This window comes from Peromyscus leucopus, chromosome 7, assembly GCF_004664715.2.
Source record: "Peromyscus leucopus breed LL Stock chromosome 7, UCI_PerLeu_2.1, whole genome shotgun sequence".
Lineage (NCBI taxonomy): Eukaryota > Metazoa > Chordata > Mammalia > Rodentia > Cricetidae > Peromyscus > Peromyscus leucopus.
In genome coordinates this window covers 100,503,936-100,528,344 of record NC_051069.1, presented here as the reverse complement: position 1 = coordinate 100,528,344, position 24,409 = coordinate 100,503,936, and the positions used below count along the sequence as shown (strand labels likewise).

Sequence of the window (24,409 nt, the reverse complement as noted above, 5' to 3'; positions counted from 1 at the left end):
AAAATAAGAGTTGTGATCTACATGAGTTTAGCTTGGTTAAAGTTAATACTCATGAGGCAAAGTTTAATACCAGATGTGCCTTCTGACCTCCCGCTGACTCCCAAATTTCAGTTCACCTTAAAGGGCAAGTGTTCTTTTTATCTGACAAGCTTAATTGTTTTTAACCACTTAAGAAACAGGAATTCATACCTGGCTCTCATTTTCTAATACTTACTAACTTCTGTGCAAAATGGAAGCCAGGCAGGGGGAATTACATCTGGCCCTAAATTATTATATTTTTTCCCCAACAGGAATCTATTCATTTACAGCTTTCCAGTTTCCCCAGCCTGCAAGAGGAGGATAAATCTAGGAAGGATGATTCTGAGAGAGAAAAAGAAAAGGATAAAAACAGAGATAAATCTGAGAAACCCAAGATCAGAATGCTATCAAAAGGTGAATTTGAAAAACATTTCCTTACCTTGCTTAATTTGGGCACATGCATAGCCAGATGACATTGCAAACTGAACAAGACTTACAGCCCCAGGCACTCTGCACCTCATTTTTTCAAGTGGTCCTGTGTGTGCTTAAAAAAAAAAAAGTGACCCTCACTGTCTTTTCATTTCTGCTCCCTTATTTGTATAGCTGGAGAGGTTATTTTTAGAATCACTTATTTCTTTGAATTCACTCTTGAATCTCCTGTTCTCCATGACAAGCTGAGGCAAAAGAGGGAATTCAAATACGTTCTTGCATTCAGGTTCATTGACAACTGACTCAGATTAGTGAACAACGGTGATACACAGCTTTATATTTTCATTCACTCTTACCTCAAAAGAAAGACAGCAAGGACCTCAGCACCTTCCTACAGTGAGCCACACATGGGTGTGTAGGTCAGTAGACTCCCTGGCACACATGAATTTGATCTGTGCATTTGTATACTATTTTGTGTTGTTTTATTTGAAAACAAGAATCATATTTCCATTTGGAAAAGAGCCCTTCCTTCTAAAGCCACAGGCCTATAGTCTAGAACTTTGAGACTGCTGATACACTTTTAATTGCACAAAGTAGACATAAGTCAAGCTGTAATGAAGACAGTCAGGCTGGAGACAGCTCAGGGAATTCCACCAGCCTAGGGATGGCAGCTACTCTTAATGTTATGCCCTGAAAATATATCCCTGCTTTATATGGTTAGCTTTTGTCTGGATGAAAACCTCATGCTTATAGTGTACAAGAAGAAAGAAGTTAAAATTTCTAAAATTGCTGTATAAACCTGGAATTATCTAACACCTGGAGACCAGAAAGACTTGAAAATATTTATCCCCTGCCATATTTTGTACTGATTAATTTTTTGATAGTTTATAATAGAAGCTTCCTTTTTTTAAACTGCTCTGTTTGAACAGAGAAGGTTGTCACGGATGGGAAGGTCTCGAGGTCTCCGTGGGTTGGATGTACCTGTCCTGTGGAGGCAGTGCCCTGCTGGTTTTCAGCATAGTGAGAACACGTGGGGTTTGACACTCTACCACCGCCAGCGTGCACACTTCCCCTCCTCTGACACCAGGGTCTTCCCACAGTCAAGAACATCGCAACCCCCACGTCTCATGTTCATCCTGAGGTTATCCTGCCAGGAAGTGGGGATTCTCACACCCGGGCAGGGGGAGGGGACTTCCTTTAAAATTGACCTAAGTGGGAAGGAAATCAGAAAGGTTGCAAACGCTTTCCCACCCATCCCTGCATTCTCATCATCATCAACCTTGACAGCTCAACTTTGTCCTGCTCTGTTTCAGACTGCAGCCAAGAGTACACGGATTCCACCGGCATAGACTTGCATGAGTTCCTGATTAACACTCTGAAGAACAACTCCAGGTAAATGGTGACACAGTCCCTTTGTTTGGGGGCAGGAGATTCAGATAAAATGTTATAAAGTGATCAATCAAAATATCTCTAAGAAATCGAGCATAAAACACAGATGGCCTTCCCTGATAGCTCTGCTGAACTTTCCCTGTGGATGGCTAGCCCTAATAGTTTCATAGTTACCCACTGCCTAAGTTAGAGTGTGCCAGCTCTAGCTCCCTAAACCCAAGGAAAGATTGAAGGAAAAAGGAGACAACGGAAATGATCAGTAGTACATCAATCAATCATGCCTCAGTGCAGGCACATATCCATGTATATGCAGTACTCTAGCTTTGCGTCATTCCAGTTTCTTTTGACTTTAAGTGTTTATCAGTTGTATTTTTATAATTAAAAAAATTTACACGTCATAATTAGCATTAAAATGATAACATTTAACAATTCCAAATACTTAACAAGTGAGATTAAAACAAAATCTTAAGTTCAAAGTCATGGTATGTAAACCAAGGAGTCGACATAGTCTGAAGATGAATTAGCTAGACATTGGCCTTCTCTTTTTTCCCTTACATTTGATGAACTGTATTTGCCCTTTGGAAATTGAAAAGTACATGAGACCTTTCCTTTGAACGTTTATTTTTCAGGGACAGGATGATACTCTTGAAAATGGAGCAGGAAATGATTGATTTCATTGGTGACAGCAAGTATGTTCAATGGCAATGCTAGCTAATCTGATGACATGTCTTAGTTCAGTATCTGAGTTAATGATTCATGCTAGAGAGAGTGGTGGAGAGATAAAGCATCCGTTCATACGGTTCTTGGTATGTTAAGTGGAGACGTCACTGGATTTTGGAGTGGTCATTGCTTGGGTCATGTGTGTTCCTGTCTGTTAAATTTGTGACAAAATGGCCATAAACAGGGGGACACTGATTAGCATGGAGGAGATGTAACAAGAAGCGACCCTTTTCATTTTTGTTATAGTTTTTTAATGGGCTCCAGCTGGCTGCAGTCAGTTATGCCTGGAAATAATTGTGCTTCATTTGGTGTCAACCGGGTAATGACACATCTCCAGATAGACATCTACAATCTCTCCTATGTCATGCAGTCTGTCCTCTGCCTGCCTCTGTTGATAAGGTATCATGAACTAAACCAGAACACTTTGTAACAGATGAGACGACAGTGCGGCTGCAAAACAGCCAGGCCTAGTGCAGCTTGATCAATAAATCTATGATAGGAGAAATTTGTCTGTGGGAAGAACATCGGGTGATGCTGAAATGAAAGGCGGCCAGAGTTTCTGGATGAAAGGAGACAGTGACATGTAAAACCCTATAAAATGTGCTACAGACATACAAGGAGATGCCGATTTCACTCTTCCTGTAATCCTGTTCCAGTAACCACTATAAAAAGTTCCCGCAGATGTCATCGTATCAGAGAATGCTGGTCCATCGGGTGGCAGCCTACTTCGGATTGGACCACAACGTGGATCAAACTGGAAAGTCTGTCATCATCAACAAGACGAGCAGCACAAGAGTGTAAGTCCCATATTGGGGTTTATTTGGAGTTTTCTTTTTAAGTCAGGGATTGGTTCATAAGATCACAGTATACATTTCAAAGTATATGGCATTTAATATTTGCAGCAGCGCTGGTTATCTTTCTGTGCGTGCAGCAGTGGGGTGACATAGATCAGTAGAAAGCTGCATGAGAACCAGGGAAGTGTGCAAACTCTAGGCAGTGAAGCAAACTCATTTCCTGTTTTTGTTTGTTGTTTGTTTGTTACAAAGCTCATGATTTTCATCTTTCTATTAGCATTCTGTGAAATTACACATAAAAATGGTGGGGATTGATTTCAAAAATAGCATTCAGATGAAAATAACAGGCATTGCGCTGGGAGTGTAGCTCAGTGGTAGAGGACTTGATAGATAGCACGCACAAAGTTCATTAGATTCTCAGTACTGCAAATGGATAAAGCCTAAGTAAGTAAATAGATAAATAAACCCTTCTTGCAACGCCAGGCAGGGTGGCATCGCCTGTGGTCCCAGCACTCTGGAGAGTGAAGCAGGAAGATCATGAGTTTGGAGATAGTCCCAGATCCATGGAGTGATTCTGTCAAAAAGGAAGGGAGGGGGAGGGGAGGGCAGAGGGAGGTGAAAGGGATGGGTAGGGATAGGATTCTTAAAGCGGTGACATACAGAGACACAGAGACATTTGTCCTTTTCTTCCTCCCCTTTTTCTGATCCGGAGACATGAGTTCTGTAAAAGCTCTGAACAGGATACAGAAACCTTGTCCTGCTGACTGGGCCAACCAGCCTGCTGCATCTGCTATTTGCCACCTTGGTTTCTCCACCTGGGAGAGGTTTAAGCTTGACAGATATCTAAGTTTTAGCCCTAAGAAGACAATGCTTGCTTTTTCTCAAGATCATCTCAGTCTTTCATCTTCGCATTTTTTCCCCCCGTCATCCCATCGAGTCATCAAGAACATAGTAATAGATGCCATTTGCCTCCACACTTGCAATTGTCTCCTTTGAACCCATGTAGCTTTTGAATAGAGCTGAAGCCACTTCTTTAACCAAAGGTGTGACATCCTCAAAAAAAAAGTAAATCATCTTTCTTTAAAAAAAAAAAAAAGTTAACTTTCTTCCTTTGAGGTGTTTGGTGAGCGGTGAGTCATATGGTCTTTGTGTCTGGATGTTAGTGCAGGGCACTTTTGTGTTGAACAGAGCTCTCACGGTTAAAACATTTTTATTTTCTGCTCACCACAGGTTAGGGCAAGCGGGGTGGCCTCAAGCCTCCTCATCTCCTCAGAGATCCGCCTGAGCTCAGCAGAGGCAGAAAGACAGGAGGAGGAGCACAGAGTAAGGAGCTGAGACCAAGAGTGGCTATTATCTCAGGGACACTGAGTGCTTTGCTTTTTTACTCCGAGTTTCAAATTGCTTATATATCTGTAGAACAGTTTGAAGTGGATAATGTTTAAGGGCTCTTGAAGCTTCAGAATTGTTGGGCCCTGCAGTTGCCTTCTACTGCGCTGGCAAAACACATCTCAAAATTTAGCAACTTTCCACTTCATCTGATTGTTGACTCTAGTGCCTCCTGTTTTGACTGTCATGGAAAGTAAAGGTCACTCTGCTTTAAGCCACCACATCTTTGTTTTCCATCAGATGTGCCCGCTGGTTTTGGTGTACTGTCTATGTTTTTCACTCTCCATTCTAGCTTTTCTGTGGCTTGCAGGTACCGTAAAACAGGGACAGACTCACTGAGAACAAAATAGAGAAGTGATTGACTTCCTCTTTTAAGTGGTCTGCTGTATTTCCCTCTGAGGCCATAGGAAATGTGGATTAGTACATAGATGGAGCAGATTCAGCCTGATAGCTTTACAGCTTGCAGATAGTGGGTTTGTGAACAGTTCCAATGCTTTTACAGTCTCATAATCATGAATATCAGTCCATGTTTATATACTAGTTGCTGGTGATGTTGAGCCTCTGTGAATACTCCTGATAGCTGTTTAGCAAAGTTGCCTTTTTCACTGTGGTAGCTCCATATGACCATTTACATTTAAATTTAGATACAATTGGAATTTTAAAATTCAGTTTCTTTATCAGGTTAGTCATATTTCAATTGCTTACAGAGTCAGAACACATCTAGAACATTTCTATGACTCCAGAAACTTCTTAACTCTTCAGTAGATCTTTGTGTTTCCTTCAAGTTCTCCAGCACCACTGCAGGATATAAGCTGTCTTAAAGACTTCTATTATCTGACTAACAGAAGTCCTATCACTAAATCTTTTCTCTTCCAGAGAAGCACAAACTTGAGTCACTTTTAGAAAGTTTTCTTGTGTGTGTGTGTGTGTGTGTGTGTGTGTGTGTGTGTGTGTGTGCTTGCACAGGTGTGTGTCTATCTATTCACACGAACCACGTGAATGCAGTTGCCACGGAGTCCAGAAATGCCATCAGATCTCTCTTGATTAGGAGTTGTGGGCAGTTGTGAGTTGCCCGATATGGGTGCTGGGAGATGAACCTGGGTCCACTGCTAAAGCAGCAAGCACTGTTAACCGCTAAGCCCTCTCTCCAGCCCCCAGCTTTACTTGTCCTGGGCATCGTTAAATAGACTGTACATGTTTACACCTTCAGGAGAGTGCACAGTGAGTGTGGGCAGACAGCACCTCTTGAGGGTTGGTGATTGCTTTGGTGGCAGCACCAACAAATCCTGTCTGACAAGCCAGCCCACCTGCCCTTCCACCGTACATGATCCTTCCCTGAGTCAAGCCATGCCTAACTCACTGTAAGCTGTGGAGTTTCTAGGCATTAGCCGGAGCATTAAACTCTCTTGCTTCATCCCAGCCACCATGTTTCTAACCCTCTGCCATTTAAGTGACTCTTAGAGGGAAGGGGGCTAGTGGTAGAGTTTGAGGGTAAACTGCTACCTCCTTGGAAAAGGAACAAAAAGGGAAGAGGATGAAATAAAGGCCCTTTCAAATAGGTAGCATATTGCAGTTTTCATGACATGCATCATGTTAGTGGTGCTGGCAAAGCCTGTTGTTTCATGAGAATGTATGTATGCTATAGCTGTCTACTGGGTTTGAAGGTAGACATGGGCCGTTCTCTTCACAGCACTGTGTTGAAAATCTAGGTGCTTGATGGAGAAATTTGGATTCTCTGCAAATATGAAGAGTTGCCCTACCAGAGCAACTGATAGTCAATAAGAGCCAGACTAATTCTGAAGCATTCTTGGATTCAAATACATTGACTCATAGAAGGGAGAGAGCTGGGATGGTACCCTGTAAGTGGTGTGTTCAAGGAGTATTTTTCTAATGTGTGCAGTTTTCTGCTGCTCCCATGCAAATCCCTGAAAACAAACAGTTTAATTATCATCATGGCTAAGGAGAACAGGTCAAGAATGTGACTGATTGGATGGATTATGGAAATGGATTAAAAAGTTAAGGGAGAGATACGCTTTTATTTATTTATTTGTTTCCAAAGACAGGATTTCTTTGTGTAACCTTGGCTGGATCTCACTCTGTAGATCAGGCTGGCCTCGAATTCACAGAGATCTGTCTGCCTCTGGCCCCAAGTGCTGGGATTCAAGGCGTGCGCCGCCGCTGCCACCACCACCCAGAGAAAGCCTTCTTTATGTTGGTTTGTTGCTTGTTTTCTTTAGCGAGTTCTTCTGGTTTTGCAAGGTGCCCCTGTCACATCGGTGCCTATATTATCACCACACCATGGTATCAGAGAAAACACAGCCAGCAGCTGCCTTCTGCCTTAGTTTTCTGGACGAGGCATGGTTTAAAATGTTGCTAACAGTGACTTGAGACTGTTAAGCTTTTCACAGAAAGAAAATAGTTCTATGTGAAATTCAGACGTCTTAGGTCATAAGTACAATCCCTGAGTACCATGTGGGAGAATGAATGGCCTCTGTTTGCCAGTCTCTGTCATATCCTCAGTTATCATCCATTAGCTCTCCCATGATAGAAAGAATTTGTCTCAGGCCACACTCCTGAGTGAGTGAACTGATACCATCTCCTACTTAGAATCATGACACTTACTATGTGTTCACTGTACCCTGCACTTTAATTCTTGGTTTATTTATCACGTCACATCTAATCCTACAAAGAGAATTTCAGTTTGGGGCCTACAGAGAAAGAATAATTAACAGGACTCAGATCTAAACCAGTGTGTATAGTGTGATGATTTTTTTCAAGCTGAATCATCTTAACTCTTGAGCCAAGTCTTCAAGATGTGTGCCTGGGTTAAGCAAGGATCCAACTGTTTAATTTCTTTGTCATCTGATAACAAATAGGTATTGAAGAGCTGTTATTTTAAAGATACTTTGAAGACTTTCTTATTCCTATCAGTAAACATCAGAATCTTCTTTAATTTGATAGTCCCTGATATCTTGTTCTGGTTTGTCCCTACAGACATGTGTGGCTTGTTGAAGGAGAACATCCATGAGTTATGCTTATCAATAATGTTAGTATAGAAGATAATCTATTCATTGTGTTCTTACAAAACCTCTGCCATCAGTAGCCTTAGACTCTCTTTAGATGCCCAGGAGCCTCAGCTCCATGAGGAACAAGAAAACATGATGTTGAGAGTTGGAGTCACATCACTAGAGGTTTTGAATTAATACTTTCAGTACTCTTGAGATCCCCAGAGAACTTGTGGCTTTGTAGCAGAGAGGTTGTGTTCTCCATGCCCTGTAGCAGTGGACAAAACTGAGAAGAACCAACAGTCAAGTAAATGCAGGGAAGAGAGGATTCATCTAGTGTATCTCAACAAATTTCTGCTAATACTTTTCATTTACTGAGCATTGGCAAAGAGCTGAGCTTTTTGCAAAGATGGTGGCATCTAGCTCATATAGCCATCTAACAAAAGGCTATTTTAAACATCATACTAGTGCCTGGAATGGAGAGGAAATCTGCTGAGAGGGAGAGAGGCAATCAGCCAAGGTTATGCATTAACCACGACCATCACAAGTCCAGCTCTGATCATGTGTCCTCCAGGCTGAGGACTTTGCAATGATTCTTTGCTTCACAGAATGTCACTGGGAGATCCCCTGGAATGTTATATAAAGGGGACCTTGAAGATGAAGAGCCCTTAAAGCTTTAGGAGTGTTGATAGGCAACCTTGATGCTTTAGGGAAGTCAGTGTGGTGTGAACAAGTAGGATGTGTTCAAGAGAAGAATAGTGACAGGGATAGGAAGCCTTGGCCAAATATTCCCATCACCAAGTTGTAGGGCTAGAGTCAGGATACTGAGGGAAAACAGAGAGTTATCATGGAGTTCTTGTGGGAGACAGTCCAAGATGGCACTGCCGTCTGAGCAAAACTATGTATATTAGAGAACTATCAAATAATCTTGGCCTGTAGTGTTGCAGGTTTTCTAGACCTCAGAACTAACCAGGAAAAAACAGGTGAGAGTATGTGACCAATTGCCTCTAGGCACACTTTTTGGTACATCAGCTGGGTCTCCAGAGAGGCCTCCTGTTATAATTGTCTGGATTTTTCTTAAAACAGCAATTTCTGTGTCTGAAATGAGGCCCCATATTTTTGTAGTTGTTGTTATCCTTGGTTTTTTCATGTTCAATTGATTCCATTGCCCCGTCCCTCTGAATTTTGACAGCAACACTTTGTATTCCCCACTGTTGGACTTCTGGTTGACTGTCAGATTCAGTAGTGTCAGCCACTCAACATCCGTGATGCAGATCCTGGGGTCTGTGCTGCTTGACTACCACCAAAGAACTTATAATGTGCTTGTTCTCTATAATGCTGCTTTTATTCTTCTGTGATATTCGAGGTGGAACACAGAATCTCATGTTTGCTAGGGAAGAGCTCCGCTCTTGGGCTATGGTAGGCCTGGTCTCCAGCCTCTTTCTTTCTCCCTAGTATTATCTTTGTCTTTAGACAAGATCTCACTGTGTGGCCCCAGCTGAGCTTGAGTATGTGAGTTCCTGCCTCAGTTTCCCATGTAGCTGCAATCATAAGCATGAGATTCATTCGGACTAATGTTACCTTCTGCACATTTAGGCAGAAAACTAAAACTCTGAAAGTGATTTTTGTTAAGTTTTTCTATGTTACAAGTATGTGCCTGTTATATTAGAAGTTTTGTACTTTTCTTTGTCTCCCTGATCTCCATTTTCTCTTTCAATTATTTTTCTACATTTAGCACAAAGATGTTCATTGTTCTTTTTCGGGAGATTCCCCCTGCTCTTTTGTTATCTCCTTCTTCTTTTCTTCATCCCAGAGAAAGAATGTAGATCTGGAGTTTACCATTTGGAGACTGGGAACCATCTGCTTACACTAATATTTCCCACAAACAATGTGATTATTATCCATGCATGCCTGGGTATCTTTGCATACTGCAGATCAACTTTTAACTTGTCTCTGATAATTTTCATGTTAAAAGGTTGTCATCTCTTCAACAATTTCCATTTCATCTTTCACATCCACCCACTCTCCTTGCCTCAGATTCCCTACCCTTAAGAGTGCAGAGCAGAGCATGGCAGTAGCAAATGCAATGGAGGACTGTACTTCACTCTCCACAAACTGTAAGGTAGGGGTAGTGGTCCAAGGGATACTCTAAATCACTGGAGGATTTCCATGAGCTTGAGACCAGCCTGGGGTGCATAGTGAGTTTCAGATCAGCCTGGCTACAAGATGAGTTTAAAGGTAGCCTAGGCTGCAGACTGAGCCCCTGTCTCAAAAACAAATCAAAGCAATACAAACCAAAAGAGAATTAAGTGCTTAGGATTCAACCCCAGGATTCTTGCAGTGTGGGATGTGGGATGACTGCTCCAGAAAACACAGTTAACTGAGACATCTATTCAGGAAATCAACAACAACGAACTCTGTTCTAGTTAGAGAAAGCTTCTCTAAAAGGTGACATACATGACATGAAGGGCCTTTGCTAAGGATCCCTGAAGAGAAAGGTCATTACTGTCCTAGCCACAGGATGCTGGGTCTTCCACGTTCTCAGGCCACAGACCCAGGACAGAGAGTCTGGGCACAGGTGAAGGACCACGTGTTCTGCTGAGTACCCTGAACCACTGAGACTTAACATGGAGGTTCTTGGATATCCACTTTGGGGAATTTCATACTCTCCAGGTGACTATGTTTTCACTGAAACACAACAAAACAAAGAGCAGACATGGGCTTCCTCTCATGTTCATGGAGTTCTTATCCTTGGTTTACAGCTGTAAGGGGTGCTGTAAGCACACTGGCAGCATGCTGAGTCCATACTTACTTGAGGCCTCTGCAGAAAACAAGCATCCGTCTATTTAAGTGCATCTTGGAGTGGTTGGTTAGCACCCTGCCCTTTCAAAACATGGTGAATCTACTATTAAGCTTTTTGTAGGGTTGGTGCTGCCAGTCATCTGTCTAGAATCCAGAGATTAAATGCCTAAAACTGCATTGCTCTCAGTAAAACCCTGAGGCTTGTGGACTGAACACATTCCACTTCCTGTTCCTTACATGATTGGCAGAGATGCTGTGCTGTTTGGACACTTGTATCTATTGTTTAATGATAGAATCAGAATCATTAACATATTCATCTCCCTAAACATTTTACCCTTTCTTTGGGAAGACACCTAGGTCCTTAATTATCTCTTAAACTCAAACTCGGAGCTGTTTGTTGATCTTGGTCCAACTCTGTGCCATCTCCTTAAAACATTATGTTGTCTCCATAGTATTGTCTTGCTTTTTCCTCCCAGAGTATAAGGCTCTGTGCATGAGAGAGGGATCTTGGAAACCCAGGAGGAAAATAAGTTTATTGTGTTCTCTTTTCCAATTGTATGCTAGAGTTTACTATTGAATTTTGGAAACAAAGCAAGCACATACCTTATATACAGACAGAATCTGTATTATGATTATTTTAAGGAGATTTTACATGACACAGTGATGCATCCCAGGCATTTATTTATTTATTTATTTGACTATTTATTCCTTTAGCTCTCAGCATTGTAGGATATCAAGCCAGTCTACCTCATAGGAGAGGAACCAAAGCCCAAGTCTGTCTTACCTGGTCAGTTCACAGAATAGCACGGTCAAAGGTCTGGAGCTCCTGGCTCTCAGCTCTTAACCTTTCAAAGGTTATGGGAAGAAGAATTACCATTCATAGAGTCACTGATGTCAAGTTATGCTGAAAAGCAAGAGAGTAAGCAGTATTCTTTCACTGCTAGACATTGGTTCGCTTTCAAACTCCTAATTTGCATTTGATTATTTTTAAAGCTGTATAGACGAATTTGGAAATGGCTCAGTCAGTAAATCGCTTGCTATACAAGCATGAGTACCGGAGTTTGATCCCTAGGATGCACATAAAAAGCCAGGCTTGGTGATGCATGCTTTTATCCCCAGACTGGGGAGGTATGGACAGGAAGCTCACTGAGGCTCACTAGACAGCCAGCCTGGTCAAAATGGAAATCTTTAGGCCTGTGAGAAACCCTGTATTAAATAAAACAAAACAAAACAAAACTCCAAGATGGATCATGTGCAGAGGAATGATACCTGAGGTCGACCTCTGATCTTCATACACACATGCACATGTAAGTGCACCACACACACATGTATGCACTATACACACCACACTTGAATATACATACAAAAATGTTAAAGGAGCCAAAATAAAAAATGTTAACAATAAAGTCGATGGTAAAACTATGAATTGTCTTAGCATACTTATTAATAAGTTAAGGCCTGACTTCATGTCCTTAAAATGTTAGGAAAAGAATTACTTTCCAGGTTTTCAGTACTGTGAGTACCATACTTTGAAAATCTAAGTACTTATCCATCTTCTGTTCAATGTGTGGCAAGTCAGCTTCATTAAGATTGAATGTATAAGTGTGCAAGCACACCCACAGGGCATAAATCCAAGACTGTATGTGTGTGTGGTTTAATGCATAATGCATACTAGGTGTTCAGGACAACTACAGAAAAGATACCACACAATGCACACTACCTATAATATTGGCTCAATTGTATAATAGTTCTTGAGGAAGCTAAATTGCTCTGACTTGAGTCTCAGAATGCACAGATGTTCACTGCAGACAGAAGGAATAGGCTCAATACTGAGGGCTCACCTTGCGGCTTCTAGATTTGCCTACAGCATTGACAGTTGTTTCTTGAGTGATTTTGGGGAACACTTAAAGACAAGTGTGTCATGGATGTGGAGGTTAAATATGCTGTAAAGCTCAGGAGACTCTTCAAACAAATTGGAGTCAACCAAAAGAAATGAACGCTTACAATATATCTTCAATCCCATGATCTGACTTCTCACCTCAGCCCCTTCCAGATCCCACCATGAATGCAGAGGAGCACAACCCCAACTTCCCAACCTCTATTTCCCCTGCCCTCTCCTTCAAATCAGGAAAAAGAAAAATCATAGCTTTTCTTTGTATGTGCAAAAAGCAAGCAAACAAGAAATATGGCAGTTCTTTGTCAACTGAATCACAATGCCAATTCTTCGTTAGTGGAAATACAATATTTACCTGTAAGTTTTAATGGGCTAATTCACACAAACATTATAATGTACAAACAAAAAGCCCTTCATTAAAGAAACACCAATTATTTTTCACACTTTTCAAAGACAGAATTATTTTCATAAACACCTGACTGGTCCATTTGGACACTCATGAATCAAACATTATTCAAATATCACAACACAGATTGGATCTATCATAATTTATATTATCTCTAACCCTAATGAGAATGTTTGTTAACTATTTCTTGGTGTTCTCTGGACTGAAGGGATATCTCAGTGCATAATGACACTTGCTGACATGCCTGACAACCTGAGTGCAATCACCAGGATCCACACAGTGGAGTGAGAAAACCAACTACTACAAGTTGCCCTATGACCTTCACCCACATGTACACACACACATACACACACACACACACACACACACACACACACACACACACACAATAAATAAACTATAATAAAACTCAAAGTATAATTTATTGACATGTCTACTAATTTTGCATATTTGTAAAATATAAACAGTATAATAAGATTTTCTAAACTGGTATTTTAACCCTCACTAGTACTGGGCAAAGCACTTCAGGGTTCACCAGGATTGCCTGCTTCTACTTGTCCCTCTGAGCATGTCGAAGTATGTATTATATTTTTTCAATTTATGCAACAAAGCAAATGAGCAGGACTCCTCCTTTATGGAGAGTGTATTAAATTGTCAAGTAATAATAATAATAATAACACAGTCAATAAGATACATGACTAAAAAGACTCAGGATGTGTTAGGCTTTTTTTTTTCAGTGTTGTCTGTACAGTAAAAGCATTTTAATATTAACAATACCCTACAGTAAATATATATGATCATTTCTTCTGCAGCCGTTGGCGCATTTTCCAAAATGCACTGGGATTTTGTTTTAGGGAATGGAAGTAAGAGTCATTGGATATATTACTATAACAATATTTTTAAAATATATTTATTAAATCTTTGAGAATTTAATGCTGGCCAGTTTTATGTCAACTTGATGCAAGCTAAAGTCATCTGAGACAGGGAACCTCAACTGAGAAAATACCTCTTTAAGATTAGCCTGCAGGGCCAACCTGTAGGGCATTTTCTTAGTGATTGATCATGGAGGGTCCAGTCTGTTTTAGGTGGTACCACTCCTGGTATGGTGGTCCTAGGTTCTATAAGAAAGCAGGAACGAGCAATCCAGTAAGCAGCACCCCTCCATGGCCTCTGCATCAGCTCCTATCTCCATATTCCTGCCCTGTTTGAGTTCCTGTTCTGACTTCTTTTGATGATGAACAATGATGTGGAAGTACAAGCCAAATAAATCCTTTCTTCCCCAAATTGCTTTTGGCCATGGTGTTTCAGTACAGCAACAGAAACTCTAACTTGAACAAATTTCAGACAATGTAATTTGATCGTTTTTACCTCAAGTTCTTCCCCTTTGCTTCTCCCAGATTCTTGATGTAACACGGAAGTGGATGGATAAGGTACACCCAGGGTCTAGGCATCTTATAAGTCTCTTACCACTGAGAAAAAGCTTAGAATTAGAAAACTTTCAATAAATTAATATGATGGAACTGAACAAAAAATGTCTCATTAATGAAGTGTTGAGAGGAAAAGCATGTCAAAGCCACATGCAGAGGGTGTCTTATGTCAGGGCAGAAGCTGGCGAGGGAGGACGGACAAGTAGATTGAAGCATGTACCACATGTGTCGGTGGACATTACACGATTGCTTCATAGGTTTACTTAAAAAAATACCACTGAGGTTTTTGAAATAAAAGAATCCTGAAGTTATCTTCAGCAAATCCTGAATCTGAACCAACAGTGACCCTGAAATTGGCAATTTTTCCCAGTAGAAGTCATCTTTGCAGAGTCTTTGGTACTTATGGGATAAAAGCATAGGAATGGTTGTATAGTGTCAAGAACCTGAGTGTGTATTGCACATTGCCTTTGTATCTGGAGATAGTAGTTGACAATACTTCATAGGCGTTGCATGTAAAATCATCCATGTGTCATTTTTGAAGGACTTTTTCTTTCTGTATTATAGATATTATTTCCTATTTGTGCAAATCCGTGATTTATAGATAAACTTGAAGAATGATACCAGTGTCCTTAAGCTCAGTGGTCTGATTGTATCCCTATTTGGCAGCTTTGAAATTCCATGCCCTAACTGTGTGTGATTTATTTCACTTTTTAAAATTTTTATCGTGTCCTTCTGAGCCCCTTAAGTCTTTCCCCATATTATTGTTTTGTCTTCTTTATAACATCTTTATAACACACACACACATACACACACACACACACACACACACACACACAATCTTCTTGGTGACTGTTATCATTTGCTTTTTATTTTGTCATGGGTAAAATTTCTACTCACACAAATCAAGAAGAATATACCAATAAACATAGGAATTTGGTAGTATGAGATGAGTTTTCATGTTCTAGAGGATCTTAGTGTAAGAAATCTGACTGGGGCAAAGAGCAAAGTTTAATCTTACATTTCTAAAACCTTGCATTACAATAGAAAGATTAAAAAATAATTTGACAAAACAAACCATTTAAATCTCCAATTCAGCATATTGTTAAATAATACATTAATGAAATAGTAACATATTCAAAATATAAGAATAACTTTTTATAATCCAATGATTTGGTATGAGTCACCATTAAGTTGCTGAATTGTTTTGCTATCTGTCTGAGATAATAGCTTTGATTATTTTGTTGTTATAAAATAATACATGATTATTATAATTACAAATCCATGAAAGGTTAGAAGGCTGTCTGTCAGCTCACCATCCATGGATAAGCCTTCTGCCAATGTTATTCATGTTGCCATGTATTGTAGTTTTAACATCTACATAGTCAAATTGTATTTGTGTTTTTATACAGTGTTTTTACTTGCTGGCCAATATTATTGGATATTATTTTAGAGGACTTCAGGTTACTCTAACAGGCCTCAAGTTCCTCATGCAGTACAGGACAGATCTTCACTCCTCTATTGTTATAAAATGGAATTTGGTGTTCATTTACACCCATTTCCTTTGGATTCCTTCTTTGAAATAGAATCACACTATCAAGGCAAATTAGCATGTTTAAGCTTCTTCATCCATATAGCCCAGTAATTTTGCCAAAGCAAAAACATCAACGTAAGAGTCTTACAGACCCCAGTTACCTTTGAGTAGTTTGCTAAGTGTCATTTGTGGCAGTCCACGGTACCTTGTTAGCCTGCATGTCAGTTAACACTTAACCACGCTAAAAGAACTTGGTAGAAAATGGCTAGCAAAATGGTTTGATCTACAAAAAGCAGGAGAAACTCACTTTGGATCTCCAGAAGTCAAATAAAAAGACATGAATGGTTCCATACCTATAGTCTCAGTGTTGGGGAGCAGGAGACTGGAGGACCCCTGGAGTATGCTGGCTAATAAGCCAAATCAGTGAGCACTAGACACAGAAAGAGATGGTGTCTCAAAGTATAAGGTGGTGAGCAATTGAGGGAGATACCCAGTGTATACCTCTGGCCTCCAAAAACATGTACATAGGTGTATGTGTAACCTGTCACACATGAATACACACAGACATGTATATACCTACACTATACATATGTACAAAAGAAAAAAATATTTTGCAAAAAATACAAACTTCTAAACACAAATTTGAAAAATTCTAATAATAAAAGGTACAAAAAGCTGGCAAAATGATTCAGTCTGTAAATGACCTGAGTGTGATCCCTAGATCTCACATAGTCAAAGGAGAGAAATGACTCCAGCAAGTTGGCCTCTGAGCTCCATACAGGCATTGTGTGTACCCACGTGTACACACACACAAAGGAAATAGTAAATAAGTGCAATATATATATATATATATATATATATATATATATATATATATATATATAATTAAAAACACTTCCACACCCTGTACTAAAGTATAGCATAATATATCATTCAAAAGGAAATGAAGTGGAATAAAATGACAGACTGATATGAGAAATGGTGAAATATACTTATTCAATAAGGGCGCAGGACTTGTTTATTTATTTTCAGTCACAGATCCACCCCTGTGAACATTTTAATGGAATGTTCACAGTTTTCTTAGGTTTATTTACATTTGACAATCAAAATCCTTTACTGTTTACTTCACTGTCCAGCTGATGTCTCCCTCTGTGCAATGGTAATTATTGAGATATATCTCCTATCAGACCAGCTCAACTTTGCCTGTAGGCTAGGTGACAAGCCAAGGCCCCTGTTATCCTACCCCGACTACTGACTATCACCCCCCCAACACTATCAACTATCACCCCCACTCCCACCCCCATTTAAGAGAGTCCAGTTCTTCCTTTCTGTGTAGGGAGGGCAAGATTCAGCAGAACTATTTGGAAGAAGAGTGACAAGTTTGGTCACTAATAGTGACCTAATAGTGAGGCTAAACTGTTTAAAATACTTAAAGATAAGCATAAGATTCAAAAGAGGAGTAATAATGAATGTTCACTTTTTAAAGCTTCTAGGAAAAAATGTTTAACTAAGATTGGAATTGACTGAGTAGAAGAGAGATTTGATTATCTTCCCCAGCTACCCTCTTTTCCATGAGTTCCATCTAAAGGAGGAACAATGTAGAATCAACTTAAACATTCACTTTTTCCCCCCCAGAGAGGCCAGGATGATGGCAAGAGATGAAGGCATATTCACTATACAGGAGCAGGGGGTCTGCCATATGTGCTATAGATTGTGGGAAAAGGTTTTTTTACCTTGTGATAAGGAAGCTATTACTCATATAAACTAAGCATTAATTCTATTTCCTATGCATTTTAGCAATGATATATAGAGAGGTAGACATGGTATTTCATGAAGCAAATTCTAAAAAATAGAGACAAATTGATACATGTCCATGAGGGACATAGCAAAGTCCACTTATCATTTAATAAATGCGTGGCCTTTTTTTTCTGTAGCTTTGAGAATTGTTTTTGAATTGCATCCCTGTATTCACAGACTAAAAGCAATTAATTACCATTTGAAATACCATCCCTAAATGTATTACTTTAGTGTCATTCATCTTATGACTCAGAAATAATACTTGTTCAATTAGTTGTAAAAGTGATTTTTTAAATAGCTGTGATTCAATGGCCCATTGTCAGTAGTTTTAATTCAATTAATGTAGTATTTCAATTTATACTTTGGTTAGGTCTAAAGTCATGACCAGTTCTCCATAAAGCCAACCTGGAAAAAAAGTTACTACACTTGCTTAATTATTCTTAAACAAATTTCAAAATTACTTTATGAGCATTTAAAATATTTTTCAAGAAACCTTACAGAGCTAATATTTTTCTAACTTTTGAAAATATAATTAAAGAAGATAACTTTCAAATCAATCACTGAGAATACATTTTGTATAATATATATCAAAGTATGAAATATTCTTCATATTTGTTATGAATAACAACACACCTTCTGATTAAGTTTTGTCATGCTATCAAATATTTTTCATGTACACATACATATATGTGATAAATGTTGCTATAAATAACAGCACTGTGATGAAATGAGATTTCAGAAGGAATGCTGAAATAGAACTCTATCACACTTTACACTAAGATGTTCTTGGAATAAGGAGCCAAAAATGAGGAGGACTGAGATTCCTTCCCTACCCAAGAAACTCACTTTTGTAAGAAGATTTTAATGATTAATAAACATAAATTCAATATTTAATGATCTTTCTGTTTTCAATTTGAATTTATGCTCCAGTGAACCAAACTCTCTGATGTCCTGTTCTATAATTACAGAAATTGTGACTTCATATCTGACTGAGAGACTCTTGATCAGGCCCTGAGCTTTAATGATTTGTACAGCTAAGCGAAATTGTCTCTCGTCCTTACATTGATTGATTCATTCATTCAGCCAAGTGTTTCTCTGGCACCAGGTTTGGATATGGCCACTAAGGATTATGGTTTGTAAGGAAACAGTGTCCAACCCACATAAGCTGCCTACCAGCTAGCATTCTGAATTCTCACTCAAATACATTTTATCTTAAAAGAAAAAATTAGACTAAACAAATTTACCTTGTGCCTATGCCTCAAATGTCCATCTTCTTAGGTCCTCTCATTTGTGTGTGTATATTTGCAGGCTGTTAGAAACAAATACAAAAAGGATAGCTGTAGATTTAGGTAAATAATTTCATTTATTAGGGCTTAACAGACTAGTGCCTGAGGATATCAGAAGAGACTAATTAACATTGATATGATGTAATCAACATCTTTATTTAAGTTGACATCCTCATTTCAATTGCTATGGGGAAGAAAATGATAGTACAGCCCAAGAAATGTTGGTTGGAAATGCCAGGACAGTAAATCATTTGGGGAAGTTGTCATTTACCCCAAACTGTAACTGAACATGTTGCCATCATAAGACTTCACTGTACAGTAAGGGACCCATGCATACATTAACTACCTTATATGAGCTTTGTTCATTCCTAATGTCCCATTTCCACTTTCAGATCATTTGTTATATTTTATCGTATTTTAAGTTTGATGGAAAATGTTTACATTGATCGTCAAGATGATGTGATGAGGCTCCTTGGTTCTTTAAGCTGAGGGGTGAGACCTCCCCCCAGAACTCACCTCCAGCCCCTTGTGCACTATCTAGTCAGAGGGACTGCACCACCTTGTCCATGGGGATGTAACCACACAGTTTGATGACTGTGGTTTCATGGACAAATCTATAGTTATGGAATCAAAATAATCACAGAGGGATGCTTTCCTCATCTTAAAAAGGCCATGTCCTTCTGCACTCCACTTTTACCAACACAATGGGACATGAGGATGGCAGCATTTCATAAATCTTCTGCACTGTAGCTGGCACAAGCAGAGCTTTTCTCCCCTGGCCTGCTTATCACTGCTGTGCTGATGTATGGACCAGTGTTGAGGAGAAGGAGTTTCTCATTCTGACTTGAAATAGACACTTCATTCCTTTTGTCACCAAAGTGCTGTTTGTGAGGAGACATTTTCTTAATTGCTGGTCACCCATTTTAGAATGTAGCCACTATAAAGTGGCTTCCTCTGTGATACTATGAACCCAGCAGAGGCAGGAGCTCCAGAAGTCATGAGACAGCTGTTCTCAACCCAGGGATGACCCCCAAGCCTTAACTCAATTGTTGGGTGTAGGGTATGTGAAGTGCCTATCATGGGGAACTAACCCATAATAATTAAGAGATTTGGCAAAATCAATTGACCAGTCAGTAGTATGCAACTACTTAGAGCCTTCCCTGCACACCAATCACAAATAAGTTATTTAAATAAAATGTTGTCAGCTTTCTTAATTACTGACCTGATCTAGAAAACATGGACCAGAAGGTCAGGAGCTAAAGAAGCCAAATTCCAGAGCATTCATTATCGGGAGAAGAGGAACAGCTGTAAACAAAACTCTGAGTGGACCCCAAAGACTCTCAGCGTGTGCTAAGAGGCAGTGGCCAGATGTGAGTGAGAGGACAGATGCTATGTTTTAAGTCTGTGTAGTTAGCTGGGCCTGGTAGCACAACCTGTAATCCCACCCACTTAGGAGACTGAGGCAGAAGACCACTGGCTCAAGACCAACTTGAGCTACAAAGTGAGTTCAAGACCACTCTATGCAACTCAGTGAGACCAGGTCACAAAATGAAAAGGAAAAAAAGAAGGTGACAGGTACAGCTCAGAGTTTGAGACCCTGCTAGAGTCTCTAGGTTCAATCCCCAATACCAGAAAATAGGAGCACTAAAAATAACTGCATATTTGCTTGAGGGTATGCATGGGGAAATTCTATGTGTTGGAGAACTACCAAAGGTCAAAACAACTAAGAAAAGCATCAAAGCATTGCATGTGTTGGGAGCTTTACTGTTTCTGTAAGTTCATCCCTGGTGATGGGCATGCAACAAGCAAGGTTCTGAATTGGAAATAACAAAAGGTATTGTAACCCACGTGTAAAGTGACATGTTATGACCTACCTGTATGTTGCCAGCAATTCCAGTTTCACAACCAAGTATAAACCCCTATCCTCTCTCTCCTTCCCTCTCTTCCTTTTAAGTTAAATGCCACTGTGGGGGAAAACACACTAAGAACTAAGTTTAATCCGATGGGGAAAAAATACTTTTTTTATTGATATGTTTTACTTTGCTGGCAGACCAGAGCAAAGGTTTTGTGAACATTTAAAAGATGAAAAAAGTGAAGAATCCCAGAAGCGGTTTATCTTGAAGCGAGATAACTCTAGTATTGATAAAGAAGACAATCAGGTTGGTTCTCAAGTTTGAGAGTGGCTGATGTTGTTGTTTTTGAAGGTGGGCTGATTGATGTTCTTGTTGTCCCTCTGTGGTCCCCTCCTGCTTCCCAGCCCCTCCCCTCTGCCTCTGACAACTGCTGCCCTCTCTCCAACCCCTGGCCTCCATTGCCTCCCCCTCTGGCATTCAGTGGGTAGCCACATGGTGTTGCCCCAGTTGCTTAGCAGAAGCTCTGTGTTGGGCTGCATGGGTGGTGCTTGGCGCAGTCTTTGCTGCATGTTGTGGTGGGGGCTGGGATGCTGCAAGCTCCGAGCTGTGGGGATAAGCTTGTCAGCTGCATTTCCAGATGTCTGTGTAACTCTGCCAGTCGCTCCACTCCCTACAGCTCTGTCCTTCCGTTGTGCACAATTTGAGCTGGATTATCAATGAGGACGGATGAGCCATCGCTGTAGCTGTAAAGAACATACCTTGTTATGGTGAGGACAGGAGGATTTTGCAACTATCCTAAAAATAAGTCTTCACAGAAAAGCATCGAGTTTACGTTCTAGTCCCCCACCCTTCTTCCCGTGTTTTATGGTCTATGTAACGTGTTTGCTCGTTTGCATGAAGTGTAGCAAAAACTGATCCCTGTGTATTTTGCCTGTGACAAAACACTATGTCATTCTATCTATCAAGAGCCCTAATCATGGTCCTTGAGCAAAGGTAAAGAGACCTTACTGGATCTCTCCTCTGCGTGGGTAGGAAGGAGGGAGGTTACAAGCAAGATGACTAAGTAAATGACAGAATCAAAAAAGAAAACAATAATAATGACAATAAGAACATCAGAAAGTCAGGAGAGTGCCCTGACAATTGTACTTGGTGTCTGACAATCCAAAGAGATATTTTTGAAACATGCCTTTGCTTTAAAATTCATAAAGGTAAGACAATATGTATCTTACTCAAGATCTCATATTAATTACTCAAAGTGAGTCACCCTGAGCCGGCGTGTGCATCTCTGAATGTGATTTTTTAAAAAAGAGATATATAAAAAGTCTATTCCTCATTTGTACCTCCTTGTCTCCCACCACTGCTGCCCCCAGCCCTGAGCTGCACCGGGGCTCTTGTTGACTCCAAAACATGCCTGTGTTGTATACTCTGTGGGTGTCTGATGAATGTATGGATGGATGCACTTAGTGCAGAGAGCATTTTGTCCAGAATGGCGAATAGGTGGGAGGGCAGCTGAGATGCAGAGAGTGGTCAGGGAGGGTGAGGACTAGTAGTTCTCATGCTGGGTCCTTTGGATTGTTAGTTTGGCTTTCTTTGCACTGGCATTGACCATTATCAACAAACAGGTTTTCTAAGCCAAGCTTATGTTCCCCAGGCAGTTCACAGGTCAGCCACTGAATGAACAAAGAAACCATAGGAGCCAGAGACTAGCCACAGGTTCCTTTTAGATTCCCACTTTCTCTATTTTCTTGTTCTTTCTTGAGATCCCAAATATTCACAGCCACTTCATCCCTCAGGCCCCCTGAACTCACTCTTCACTTTTTCCATCAACAATTTGCCTCCTGTTGTGGTCAGATACATACAGCAAAGGGAAAAAAGACTATTCCTGGCCATCCCATCTCTGGACCAATTCCCAAGGCATATGCAAGGCTGCTCATTTTTATAATAGTCATTCTGCTTTCCTTCATAGAAGATTAACCAGGAGTAGCACATCCTTTTTATGTCAACATGTCACACAAATACTACATCCACACACATCCACACAGACATACATGCATACACACACACAAACACACACACACACATATATACACTTCATACATACATGCACACACACATGCACACAGGTCACACACACAGATGCGCTCACACATATACACACCATACAAACATCACATACACATATAAACACCCCACACATGCATACACACACACATCATACATAGATACACACAGGCACATATAAACACACACACTCACACAAACACATGCATACATAAGTTCATATCCACGGGCCTAGCCTCCTCAGAGAGCAGAGGGGGTGGGGCTTGTCAGGCTCCAGTTATCTAAGTGAGCATTTATTATTCGCAGTTGACAGTTGCTTCACAGCTCAACATGGATAACCCTCCTGATTTCTTTTCTCTGTTCAGCAAAACAGAATGCATCCATTTAGAGATGACAGACGAAGTAAATCAATTGAAGAGAGAGAAGAGGAATATCAGAGAGTGAGGGAGAGAATATTTGCACATGATGTGAGTAGTTGTTTTAATTGCCTCTTGAGTATGGTCCTTCCATTAGCAAAAAGGCCCCTCGTTTCTCAGACAGGAAGCTGACAGGGAGTAAGAGGCTGGGACCAAGGAGAGAGTCACAAAGCAGAAAACACAAACGTTTCTGGGAAAGAACCTGGTTCAGGGATGTGGTGGAAACAGGAGTCTGCGTGTGCTCCCGGGATAGAGATGGGATTTGGGTCAGTGAAAGAGACAGTCAATTCTGAAATTCCTTTACATCCATAGTAGGCAACAGACCACCTACCAGTGAATTAAAAAAAAAAAAAATCAATGTTAGGGACACAGATATGGCTCAGTGAGTATAATGCTCACTGTGCAAACATGAGAGAGAGAGCCTTAGTTTGGATCCCCAGCACCCCTGTTAAAGGCAGGCATGGAGCAGACGTCTGTAACACAAGCGCTAGGGAGGCAGAAACATGTCAATCCTGAGAGCTCATCAGCCAACCAGTCCAGTTCATTTGTAAGCTCCTGGTTCATGGAGAGACTCTGACTCCAAACAGCAAGGTAGAGAGCAATAGAAGAAAGTATCTGTGGATCTCTGGTCTCCTCACAAGGACTCGGGCATACACATGTGCAAATACCACACAGGCTTGCCTGCACAGATGCCTGTGTGTGTGCCCAGGAGCACATACAGAGTATCTTCTGAATTCTTAGCAAATATGTACACTTCATTATGCAAGAGCTAGATGATAATGTTCACTCCCCCTCTTGATTTCAGATCAAATCAAATCTATGAACAATTTGTCAAGGGAATAATCACAACAATCACAAAACAACGTCTTTTAATTCAAAACAAAACAAAGAAAATGTGGTTGGGATTTAAAAAATTGTTTTTACCCATTATGCTAAAGATCAAGTACAATTTAGATAAAAATTAAAATATAAAAATTAAAAACTGGATTTTAATGCAAACAAGTTAAAACACTGAGAAATTGCCACAGCTTTCTATTCTATGGAGCCCTTGGGAGCTTCCTCAGGTGTTAGGGAGCCCGATCTCCGCAGGCTGTAGAGGATGCTCCAGTGTGGTCCTCTGTGGTCAACACTTCCAGCATGCTCAGTCAGGCCGAATCTCTGTTGCTGTGGCTTGTTGCTGGAGGACACACCAAGC

General features: G+C 40.3%; 1 protein-coding gene across 32 annotated transcripts in view; it reads left to right on the top strand.

Annotated features, from left to right (window-relative positions):
- Positions 1 to 24,409, top strand: part of Arpp21 (cAMP regulated phosphoprotein 21) — a 167,825-nt gene that overhangs the window by 54,732 nt on the left and 88,684 nt on the right. For 15 of the 32 annotated variants that reach the window (XM_028895216.2, XM_028895207.2, XM_028895206.2 and 12 more), the window contains exons 6-11: positions 291 to 432; positions 1,761 to 1,839; positions 2,466 to 2,525; positions 3,213 to 3,353; positions 20,935 to 21,043; positions 23,164 to 23,265. In XM_028895216.2, coding sequence (XP_028751049.1) covers positions 291 to 432; positions 1,761 to 1,839; positions 2,466 to 2,525; positions 3,213 to 3,353; positions 20,935 to 21,043; positions 23,164 to 23,265 — 633 coding nt within the window. The other 17 variants (XM_028895219.2, XM_037207993.1, XM_028895223.2 and 14 more) reach the window with 6 other exon arrangements.